Source organism: Microtus oregoni, unplaced genomic scaffold (genome assembly GCF_018167655.1).
Source record: "Microtus oregoni isolate MIOR12 unplaced genomic scaffold, Mior012 000015F_ref0000493, whole genome shotgun sequence".
NCBI classification, from domain to species: Eukaryota; Metazoa; Chordata; class Mammalia; order Rodentia; family Cricetidae; genus Microtus; species Microtus oregoni.
The window spans coordinates 25,199,334-25,212,396 of NW_024543074.1; the positions used below are offsets into that span (position 1 = coordinate 25,199,334).

A 13,063-nucleotide genomic window follows, 5' to 3' on the forward strand; every position below is an offset into this window, starting at 1 on the left:
GAACATGTGAACTTCTTTTGAAATTTATGTAAACTTATGATGATAGAGCTCATCCAAATTTTTCAGGAATACCAATATACAAAATAACACAGAGCAAAGTATAAGCGAACAAAAAACATTACCTAGAATATATAGACAGAAGGACAGAGAATCATTAGTTCATTTAGTATATCAGTAGAAATACATAGAACTAACTATCTAGGAATCCACGTAAAATGGAAATCTGTTAAAGACAAGTTTTAAAAAACCATTGATGGTTGTAATTAATATAGACAGATATTTGGAAATTGAGATATAATTATGATAAAATCAGATACATTGTTATAAAATATACATCATGGATATATATATTTACTTTTATTTTGAATTTAAGGGACTCTGATATTTTCTCATTAGGACCCTGGAGATGAAAAATGATAATGAGCAATCAAACTTTCATTTCTCACTTCCTCCTTCTGGGCCTGAATATCCCACCAGAGCACCGACCCCTTTACTATGCCCTGTTCCTGGCTGTGTACCTCACCACCATTCTGGGAAACCTCATCATCATCATCCTCATTCTACTGGACTCCCATCTGCACACACCCATGTACTTCTTTCTCAGTAATTTGTCCTTCTCTGACCTCTGCTTTTCCTGTGTCACAATGCCCAAACTGTTACATAACATGCAGAGTCATGGCCCATCCATCCCCTATGCAGGTTGTCTGACACAAATGTACTTTATAATAATTCTTGTAGCATTGGAGGGCTTCCTTCTTGTGGTCATGGCGTATGACCGCTATGTGGCCATCTGCTTCCCCCTTCATTACACTAGCATCATGAGCCCCAAACTCTGTGTGAGTCTGGTGGTGCTGTGCTGGATGCTGGCCACACTCCATGCCATGCTGCACACCATACTCATGGCAAGATTGTCATTCTGTGAAGACAATGTGATCCCCCACTTTTTCTGTGACATATCTGCCCTGCTCAAGTTGGCCTGCTCTGACACTTATATTAATGAACTAATGATATTTATCGTTGGAGGGATTTTAAGTGTCATCCCATTCTCACTCATAATTGTGTCCTATGTGCAAATTGTCTGCTCCATCCTAAAGGTTTCATCTGCTCGGGTTATCCACAAGGTCTTCTCCACCTGTGGCTCCCACCTGTCTGTGGTCTCACTGTTCTATGGGACACTTATTGGTCTCTACATATTTCCATCAGCTAATAACTCCAATGTAAAGGAGACAGCCATGGCCATGATGTACACAGCAGTGACTCCCATGTTGAACCCTTTCATCTACAGCCTGAGGAACAGAGACATGAAAGAGGCCCTGATAAGTGTCCTTTGCAAGAAGAAAATCTCCTTATATTAGCAGCGCTGGGAGTTTTGCTTAAATTTATCTAGTAAACATATGTGATTAATATTACAAAATGTATCTCTGAAATGAAACAAGCATTCAGTAACATACTACATAATATTTCCACCACAAACAGAAGCTTTCAAAGTAATTCGTTTATGGAATGGAACCTTAGTGATTCAGTGATGCCATACTATTTCTTGTATGATTCTAGAAAATCATTAGGTAAGAGACATTGTTTTATCAGATCACCATACTTTCCATTATTGTTACTCTAAGATTTGTGATTTTATGCAAAATTCTATGTTGGCTGCAGTATACTTTAAAAATATGAATAAATGGTATATAATAATCATCTTAGGTTAATGAAAATAATCATTTCCTGTTTATTTATTCTTCTCTCATGTCAATACATTCAAGGCTATTCCCTATTTTCTCTTCTATTAGATGCATTAAACTAATATTGAGATCTTTGATCCACTTGGTTTGAGTTTTCTGCTGGGTAATAAATACGGATCTATTTACATTGTTCTAAATACTGGCATCCAGTAAGACCATTACCACATATTCAAGATGTTTTCATTTTCTTTTATACATTTCTGGCATTTTTATCATAACTCAGGTGTCCACAAGTATGTCGATTTATGTCTAGGTCTCTGGTTCTATTCCATTGATCAACATGCCTCTATTTATGCTGATACCATGTTTAATTTAGTACTATAGTTCAGTACTACAGGTTGAAATCAGTGGTCCTTATACCTCTAGAAGTTCTTTTACTTTTCAGGACTGTTCTAGCTATCCGGGGTTTTTGTTTGTTTGTTTTTTCATATGAAACTGACTATTATCCTTTCAATGTCTATAAAGAATTTTGTTGGAATTTTGATGGAGATTGCTCATTGGTAGGATGACCATTTTTACTAATAATTCTACCAATTAATAAGCATGGTAGATCTTTATGTTTTCTTTTATTGTCTTCAGTTTTATTCTTGAAAGACTTGAAGATTTTGTCATATGAGACTTGTACTTGCTTGACTAGGCTTTTCCCAAAATATTTTATATTCTTTGTGGTCTTGTGTTGTAAGGAAGGCTGCTTGTTTGTTTCCCAGCTGCCCAGCAGCTCAGACCTGAAATAATCACACAGAAATTATAGTAATTGCAAATCTGTTTAGCCAATAGCTTAAGCGTATTTCTGGCTGACTCACATTCTAAACTAGCCCATCTCTATTAATCTGTTTATCACCACATGGCTGTGGCCTACCAAGTAAAATTTTGGCATCAGGCTCCAGCAGGGCTACATGGCTTCACTCTAACTCTACCTTTTTCCTTCCAGCATTCAGTTTAGTTTTCCCCAACTACCTCTATTCTGCTCTGGGCAGGCCCAAGATAGTTCTTTATTAGCCAATGGTATTCAGGCATACAGAGGAGAATCACACATCACCTCCCCTTTTCTGTTTAAATAAAAAGGATGGTTTTAACTGTAACATAGTAAAATTTCATATAACAAAACAGGTATCAAGCAATGATTACAGTTACAATATGTATATCGACTTTATCTCTTATCATAACTAAGGAAAATTATACCTATAACTATAAATTCTTCAACTCCATCAAAAAATCCAAAAGGATATAATATTACCTCAGTAAACAGGAAGTACATCGTATACAACTCCAAAACTCTAGGACTGACAGAGACATCTTGCTGTCTGGTTACAGAAAACAGCCAGTGCTGGACCTATGATCCTATTATTAGGAGCATTAGCAATAGTCACACTTGTAGATTCCTAGGAGTTTCAATTGCACTGTGTTTCTAGTTCATCCGCAAGATGCTCCCCAGTTACAGTTGTCTCTTCCCATATGTTCTCCCTCCATTGTCCCCCCAGCTGACCCATACCATTTCTGTCCCTACCCACCCTGAGTCAGTCTGCAATATCTACTCAATTTTCCCTTCCCAGGGATATTTACACAGCCCTTGTTGAGCCCTCTTTGTTCCTTTGTTTCTCTGGTTCTGTGGATTACAACATGGTTACCCTTTACTTTACAGCTACTATCCACTTATAAGTGAGCACATACTTTGTTTGTCTTTCTGTGTATGGATTACCACGCTCAGGATGATTTTTTTAGTTTCATCCATTTGCCAGAAGTTTTCATGATATTTTTGTTTTCAACAACTGAATAACATATCATTGTACACATTGTGTACACATTTTCTCAAACCATTCTTTGGTTGGGGGACATCTAGGCTGTTTTCAGGTTCTGGTTATTACCAAAAAAAAAACTATGATGAACATAGTTGGGCAAGAGTCCTTGTGGTAGGAAGGAGCAACCTTTGGGCATATGCTCAGGAGTAGCAAAGCTGGGTATTGAGGTAGATTGATTTCCAATTTTATGACAAACCATCATATTGATTTCCAAAGTAGATATACATGTTTTCACTCTTACTAGCCAAGGACAAGTGTTCCCTTGGTCTACAACCTCCCCAGCACACGCTGTTAATTTTGGTGTTGAACTTAACCATTCTGACAGGTATAAGATTGAATCTCAGAATCGTTTGATTTGCAATTCCCCGATGACTAAGGATCATTTCTTTAAGTGCTTCTCACTCATTTGAGATTGCTCTTTTGAGAGCATCTTTAGCTCTGTACTGTAGGGTAAAGGGCCAGCTAAGGAAACATGCCCTGACCCTGAAACCAAAGACAGTAAAAGAAACACACTTTGGCCCCAAAATCAGAGCCAAAGAAACACACTTTAGTACTGAAACCAGAGATAGTGAAAGAAAGACACCTTAGTCCTGAAATCAGAGCCAAACCAACTAAGCACAAAAACAGTCTTTGAACAGGAAAAACATCAGCCAATTTCTGATTTTTTCCCCAAGTTTAGGATTGAAATCCAACCAATTCCCACCCTGAAAATCTTCACCCTGGAAAAATCTCTGCCCCCTAAAAAGTTCTATATAATCCCTGTACCTGTTCATCTGGCAGTTGCCTTTTCCACCCTGGCAGAGGCAGACACTCTTCTGGATTTCTTCCTTCCAATAAATCTATTTAATGAGTATTGGGTGAAGACCTACTTTTGCAAGAGTGGAGTAGAACAGAAAAGTAACAACTTTCACTGAAGGAGGAAACTGATACATTTCTGTGAGGCGGAACCCCTTAGCAGAAAGAAGCAGAGATGTAACAACTTTCATCCAAGAAGAATTGCTGTTTCTCTACAGGGAAACCCTCTTAGCAGAATAGAACAGAGAAACAGCAGACATCTCTACAGGAAAAGACCCTAAGCAGAATGAAGCACAAATGAACTGTAAGGATTCTCTCAGAGAGAAGTAGAATTGCTACAATCCTACTGGGAAATCATCCCCCACCAGAACAGAGCTATAGGTATAGCCTCACTTCTGACAGCCATAATATCTTTCCCTTCTGAACTATAGGTATACCCTGACTCTCAACAGCCAGAATATCTTTCCCTTCTGAACTATAGGTATACCCTGACTCCCAGCAGCCAGAATATCTTTCCCTTCTGAACTATAGGTATACCCTGACTCTCAACAGCCAGAATATCTTTCCCTTCTAAACTATAGGTATACCCTGACTCCCAACAGCCAGGATATCTTTCCCTTCTGAACTATAGGTATACCCTGACTCCCAACAGCCAGAATATCTTTTTCTTCTAGAGATGCAGCATTTACACGTACTCCATGTTTTATTGAATTATTTTTTATGACATATACTTTCGTGAGTTCTTTGTCTATTTCGGATAGTAGCCCTCTACCATATATGTAGGGGATGAGTTTTGTCCTATTGATGGTGTTCTTTGCTTAACAGAAGCATTTCAGCTTCATGAGGTCCCATTATATATTGCTGATCTTAATGTTTGCACTCTTGGTGTTCTGTTCAGAAAGTTGTCTCCTGCTCCAATGTGTTAAAAGTTACTCCCCACTTTCTCTTATATAAGTAAGTGCATCTGGTTTTAAGTTGTTTAAGGTGGTGGATCTTCTTATACTTGAGTTTTGTGCAGGGTGATAAATATGAATCTATTTGCATTTTCTACAAGTATAGGCAGAGGCTACTCTTTCATTATCAGGCCAATCAGACCCAAATGATCACACAGAAATTATATTAATTACAACACTGCTTGGCCAACAGTTTAGGCATATTTCTAGCTAGCTCTTATATCTTAAATTAACCCATTTCTATCAATCTGTGTATTGCCACGAGGCTGTGGCCTATAGGTAAGGTTCCTAAGGTTCCAGCATGTCCTTCTCCTTCAGCAGCTACATGGCATCTCCCTGACTCCTCCTCCTTCTCTCTTTCTCTCTCTCTCTCTCTCTCTCTCTCTCTCTCTCTCTCTCTCTCTGTTCTGATTTCCCTCATGGATTTACTCTTAAGCCATTCTCTTTATTCAATAACCAATAAAAGGAACATACACATGCCAACACACAATTAGACCAGCACCATTTGCAGTCCTAACTGATTTATTGAAAATGCTAATGGGTTGAAGATGCCTTCTTTTTTCTATTGTATAAGTTTGTCTTTGTCAAAAAAAAAGTATCCATGGATGATCTTTTTCACATGTTCTTGGATTCAGTTTTCAAGAAAATTTATTGAATATTTTTGCAGTTACGTGATTAAAAAAAATAGATATATAATTTTCTTTAGTTGTTCAGTTTGTATGGTTGGGTCTCAGGTTGACTGTAGCCCCATAAAATAAATACTGCAATGCTCCTTCTAAGCCTATTTTTTTGGAATAATTAGAGGAGTATTGATGTTGGCTTATCTTTGAAATTCTCATAGACTTCTGCATAAAAACCATCTGACCTGGGGCTTCATCTGTCTGTGAGAATTTTGTTTTTTTTTTTTTTTTGGTTTTTCGAGACAGGGTTTCTCTGTAGCTTTGGTGCCTGTCCTGAAACTAGCTCTTGTAGACCAGGCTGGCCTCGAACTCCCAGAGATCCGCCTGCCTCTGCCTCTCGAGTGCTGGGATTAAAGGCATGCGCCCGGCTTGTCTGTGAGACTTTTAATGAATGTTTCTATGTAGTAAGGAGGCCGCTTGCTGTTTGCCAGCTGCTCAGTGCCAAAACAGTTTTACAGAACTATATTAATTAAGTCACTGCTTGGCCCATTAGCTCTAGCTTCTGATTGGCTAACTCTTACATATTAAGTTAACACATTTCTATTAATCTGTGTATCACCATGTGACTCTGGCTTCTTCCTGACTCTGCCTCCTTTCTCCCAGCATTCAGCTTAGTTTTCCCTGCCTAGTTCTGTTCTTCCCTGCCATAAGCTCAAAGCAATTCTTATTCATTAACCAATAAAAGCAATGCACAGACAGAAGGACCTCCCACACCATTTCTATTTCATTGGGAGTTATAGTTCTATTTAAATTGTTTATCTGATATTGGTTTATCTATGTAAAGTGGTATCTATCAAGAAAATTGCTCATTTCTTTTAGATTTTCCAATTTTGTGGAGTATAAATTTTTTTAAGTACGACCTTATAATTCTTTGGATTTCTTTGATGTCTGTTGCTATGTTCCCCATTTTGTATCTGAGTTTGTTAATTTGAGTATTCTCTTTATTATTCATTTTTGTTGGTTTATATAAAAATTTGTCTCTCATTGATATTTGCAAAGAACCAACTCTTTGTTTTGTTGATATTTTATATTGTTTTCTTTCCTGCTATTTTGTTGATTTCAACCCTCTGATTATTTCCCGCTATCTACTCCTCATGAGTATGTTTGCTTCTTTTTGTTCTAAAGCTTTCATGTGCACTGTTAAGTTGCTAGTACGAGATCTAATTTCTTTCTGAAGACATTTAGTACCATGAGCATTCCTCTTAGCATTTCTTTCATAGTATCTCATAAGTTTGGGTACATTGTACATTAATTTCCACTGAATTCTAGGAAGTCTTTAACCTTTACCTTATTTCTGCCTTCATTCAGCAGTCAGGCAGTAGAGTTGTTCACTTTCCATGTTTTTGTAGGCTTCTTCTTGTTTCTGCGGGTGAAATCTAGCTTTAATCTATAGTTTTATGAAATAATATAGGGATTATTTCAATTTTCTTTGTATCTGTTGAGACTGATTCGTGACTCAGTATACAGACAAGTTTGGAGTAAGTTTCATCTTTGATGAAAGAAAAGTGAAAATAAGGGCTTATGTACAATGAATTTAATTCAAGTGCAGGCATTATCCTGTAAATTTATTTGTGGAACCAACTACCAGGGGAGGGAGTGCAGTCATGGATCTCAGAGAATAACCTATGACCACCATTTTACTAAGCCAGCATAATTAAAATAACTTGAAAAACAATTTTTTTTAATTTTATGTGTATAAGTGTTTTGCCTATGCATACGTAAATACTTCAACACATGCATAACTGGGGCACATAGAGGCCAGAAGAACGATGGGTCTCCTGGAATTGGAATTGCAAATAATTGTGAGCCTCCCCATTGATGCTGGGAAAGGAATCTAATCTCTGCAGGAGTAGGAAATACACTTAACCACTTGAGTCACCTCTCCAGCACCATTATTAATTGGTATGTATTTGTATTTATGTGAGATTGTGTATAGAAGGCAGAACACTACTTGTGATATCGCATTACTTGTGATAGTGAAAACTAGAAGGCTTAAGGAGAAAATGTAGAAGGACAACAGAATGCAAGTAATATGAAAGTAGAAGAGGTAATATTGAATTTCAGCAGGGTTACAGCAGAGATGGGGATAGAAAGATAGGATAAAAAGGCATTGAGCAGATGTTAAACAAAATTAAGTATAATGAAAAAGCCATAAGGAAACCAACTACCTAGTAGTCTAACTTAAATATTAAGAGTTTTTCATTTACAATGTATCAAAAATTAAAAAGGAAAAATACCTTTTAGTATGGAATTACCATATGACTAGGTTAATACCTACAATAATTGATTCAAATAAATGGCTATACATTAACATTCATAGAAGTTATACTTATCATTGTCCCTAAGGGGGGAAAATTCAACTGATGATTAAGGAAATAACCAATGCGTATCTGTGAAAGAACATACTACTTGTCAATTAAAAAGTCAACTATTTGCACATAGAACTACACAAATGTACCTGGAAAACATGCTAATAGAAAGAAGCTAGCTATCAAGAGCTATCACAGGAATTATCAAGAACAGAAAATTAACCTTCATCAGGCGATGAAATGAGACAAAGACAGAGACCCACATTGGAGCACCGGACAGAAATCTCAAGGTCCAAATCAGAAGCAGAAGGAGAGGGAGCACGAGCAAGGAACTCAGGACCGCGAGGGGTACACCCACACACTGAGACAATGGGGATGTTCTATCAGGAACTCACCAAGGCCAGCTGGCCTGGGTCTGAAAAAGCATGGGATAAAATTGGACTAGCTGAACATAGCGGACAATGAGGACTACTGAGAACTCAAGAACAATGGCAATGGATTTTTGATCCTACTGCACCGTACTGGCTTTGGGGGAGCCTAGGCAGTTTGGATGCTCACCTTACTAGACCTGGATAGAGGTGGGCGGTCCTTGGGCTTCCCACAGGTCAGGGAACCCTGATTGCTCTTCGAGCTGATGAGGGAGGGGGACTTGATCGGGGGAGGGGGAGGGAAATGGGAGGCGGTGGCGGGGAGGAGGCAGAAATCCTTAAATAAATAAATAAATTTTAAAAAAAATTGTAAAAAAAAGAAAATCTGCACAAAGAAAAGTACAAAGGAATTGCATGTGGACGTTTTGAGGTGAGTATATGTATGACTGGACACAGGACTTTTTTTTTTAGGGGATTATGGGTTCTAAAATGCATCATAAATTGCTTTGAATGACACTGAAAGTACTAAGGCTCTTTAGTTATATTTATGTAAGTGAATATCTTATTACTCAGGGATGATAAACTAAAACTTAAGCCTACCATACAATCTCTTTTGCTTCTTGTTTCAACCAAAACACAGAGAGTAGATGCATTATTCTTATTGGAGTTATTGAAACCAATTTATTAGCAAAGAAAATGCGGTTTTTCTATAAAAGCAAAATTGGCAGCAGACTGTTTAAAATCCTGGATATATCCTTAGATCCCAATTATTATTTCCACATTCAAAAACAAGTTCTTAATCTCTAAGAGTTAGTAAAGGTTAGACCTATAAGGATCAAGATTCCCTGGGGTTAAAATTTTCTGTGTCATTATCACAGACAGAACTTCATCCAAATGATGACTGTCAAGCCATGAAATTGTAATAAAGGAAGGAATTTTAAATGCCACCTACAGACTCATGGTGAAGGGTGACCTCATAGAACATGGAATTGGAAAGTAACCTCACATGTAAGGAGAGGGGTTGGGACACTGGTCATAGTAAGTACAATTAAGGTTTTCATAAAGACAAAATGAGCAGACATGCACAGGAATGTGGATTGTTTTCCTATTAGACTAAGGATGCATTAAGCATGCCATCTGCTTGCCATATTCCTGACTGTTCACATATTGTTACACAAAGAAATTTGGCTGATGGAGTTTAAAAATTTCCATAAGGTTGTATAGCTGTTGAGATGATGTCCTAGAGGACCTTCCCAATGTGTGTGGTTTTCTACTGTCTCACTCTGCTTAAAAACTATTGTGGATTGGCTAGAGAGATTAAAGGCTAAGCTTACAAATACCCATCCTCCAAATATGAAACTGCAAGGGGCTTCTTGTGTAAACTTTTGTTATGTAAGACACTTTACATCATAAATGAATAATGCCTGATGATTTGGGGTGGTTTTACAGTAACACTTCTTCACTTTTCCCCCTAGGAAAGTCTGCTCCAGCCAAGCAAAACCCCTATACATTGCCTGAAAAGGTAAGACGTTTGCATGTTTCCAAGAAGTTTGCATGTTTCCAGTCTTTTGAGGCTTTCTTGTTGCTGATATATGTTTAGATGTTTTTAAAAGTTGTTCTTAAATTGTATGTTTTTAAACTTTGCCTTCCCTAAATATAGAAAGGAGGGATAGGTGATAATAATTGGTCTCCACTAGAGATCCCTGGGGGAAAAATGTCCAAGAAAGATCCTGGGTAATTATTATGTCTTTAATGAGTTATACAGGATCTGGACTCCTATGGGATGCAGGCCTCCTAAGTCCCTATGATGGCCACAGGGGGATGTGAATAGAAATGTGGTAAAGGGATGAGTATAGACACCATTAGTTCCTTTGCATGGGAATAAAATAAAGGTGAACAGAATCTTAAACCAGAAAATTTGACTCAACCTCAGCAGATCTAGGTCCATTCAGGAAAATAAGCCGCTGTCCTGCTGTCATCTCATATGAATTTCCAGTGTGATGTAGGACAGTTTTCCAGGTATGATAACATTCTTCCTTCTCTGTCTCCTAGGACTTCACCACACTGTACATGTATTTGTTTCTTGATAATCATATAACCAAGTTCATATGGATGGGCACATTACAATTACACATTATGTAATTTTCTCTTGGTATCACACCATTTCCACATGAGAACAGCACTGTGAGATGGAGTTCACTGTTGTAATGTTGAGAGGTTGTTTACTTTAGCTTAGCCTGAGGGGTCTTAAAAAACTCTGAACAATGTCCCACCTAAGAGGACGAATAGTTTTATCTGTACAGTTTCCCAAATCAGTGCCTTAGTTTTAATATCTGTGATTGCTCCTAAGTGTAGTCCATCAAGAAAGACATTAAATCGTATAGGTGCTCATGTAAAAGTACAGGAGGAGCTACTTTTCAACTCTGTGCTTCTACAGAATACAGGATGATAGGCAATTGTACCAAATGTTAGAATAATATCACCTGGGATTTTTATTTATTCTTCATTTCACTACAGTGGGCTAAATAACTAAAGATGGTATGAAGTCCATTGGCCCATGAGTGATAATTGTTGAGGTGATATCTCCAGTTTATGTTCCTTGCACACATTCCATCTAACACAAAGATACTGTTTATTTAGAGGAGGAGGAGACACTGGGCATGGTGGCACATGCCTATGATGCCAGTGCTTGGGAAGCAGAGGCAGGAGTGCCGCATGTTTGAGGCCAGTCTTGGGTACATAAGGAGAGCATCTTTTAAATGATACATGATTTCTTTTGCCTCCAAGGTTTCCCCTCTGTAATGCTAACCCTCAGCTGTGATAAACATTGTCAGTCTGAGAATATACAAGCAGTAGATCATACGTGTATATATCAGAGAAAGTTCCATAAATCTCTTGATGTATTTACTATGTTGTCAGCTTTGAGACATTTGATAGATTCATTTACCAGTGCCGCACAGAATCAAAACTGACATATGAGGTCAGGGGGCCACTCATGCATATGACTTAGGATACAGACTGTACAATGGGAATATGATTAGAAAAACATTCAAACAACTTTCTAGAATACTGTCATCCAGGAAAGAGTGAAAGAGTATAGGTTTTAGAGATGTATCTCTAGCAAAAAAAAAAGTAAGTAACTTTTTTTCTTTTGTGAAGTGTCCTTTTTTTCTAATTCCTTCATGTGATTGCATGGAGCTCATCATGTTATGAAGTGTTAGGTACTCAAGATCTACATATTAAATCACATTTACACAATCTCTGCAGAGTTACACTGAGAAACTCTGTCTTAAAAAAGTTAGAGAATACCTCCACATCAAGTAGTTTTTTTCCAAAACTGGCATCAGGCTTCAACCACCTGATACATAAATTAGCCATCATACATGATATAGACATCTGAGGAATAACTTAAGTGAAAATTCCAATCAAACTTGTTATTCCTTTTTTATATTACTCATAAAACTTCCCGTCCTGTCTTCTGCATCAATATCAATGACATTTTGTGGACTAACACATGTGGATATGATTTGGAGTCATCAGTATTACTAAGGAATTGACTAACCCTAACACTGCAGAAATGCCACATTAGATCTTCGACACTCATTATGAAGTGTACAGTTTAGGGTCAAGTGGTTCAGTCTTTCTGTGTAAATGGGGATTTTTCTACAGTTGAAGTTGAAGAAATCAGTATTAATTTGAGCAGCAGGTACCTAATCTTCACTGGTAAAATCCAAGCATCATGATGCTGTATAATGCATGGTAGCAGTTCAAGATAAGAAAAAATAAAAGGATCAAAATTTACAGATTTGTGACTGAAACATAAATTTCATTTACTACTCTATGGGATACGGGAGAGGTAGGAGAATGAGGAATGCTTCGGGAGTCAACAGCATGAAGACATAAAATTCACTTTTGGCTTCTGGGCGTCTGATGCCTGTTGTGTGTGCAATGGAGGGAAGATGATTAGTGAACAGTGAAGCAGAAATATGTATGTTACAGAGATATGGATTGTCTGATTTCGTAGTGGTAATCTAAGGCATAGGAGTATGTGCAATATTCTTGACATTTATATGATAGTATGATGATAAAATTTATCCAGATTCTTCAAGAACATTCATTGTGAAAATAACATCAAGCAAACTACAAATTACAAATAACAGTTAAGCAGAGAGCAGGAGAGATAAGCTTTAGTCTATTTTGTATCTCCATAGAAATGGCATACAGCTGTCGAGAAAATGATAGAAATAGAAACCTTTTTAGATAAGATGAAAAAATTCATTGATGGTTATGATTATGGACATTTGGAATTTGAGATTATAATTACTATGTTATTATCAGATCCATTGTGAAAAAGCAAATATCCTAACTATATGTTCACTTATACTTCAAATTTTAAGGGATACCGATATTTTCTCATTGG

General features: G+C 37.3%; 1 protein-coding gene across 1 annotated transcript; it reads left to right on the forward strand.

Annotated features, from left to right (window-relative positions):
* Positions 1–413: 413 nt before the first annotated feature.
* Positions 414–1,355, forward strand: LOC121456335 (olfactory receptor 1468-like). The gene has a single exon (XM_041664420.1). The coding sequence runs from the start codon at positions 414–416 to the stop codon at positions 1,353–1,355; it is 942 nt and encodes a 313-aa protein (XP_041520354.1).
* Positions 1,356–13,063: the final 11,708 nt, after the last annotated feature.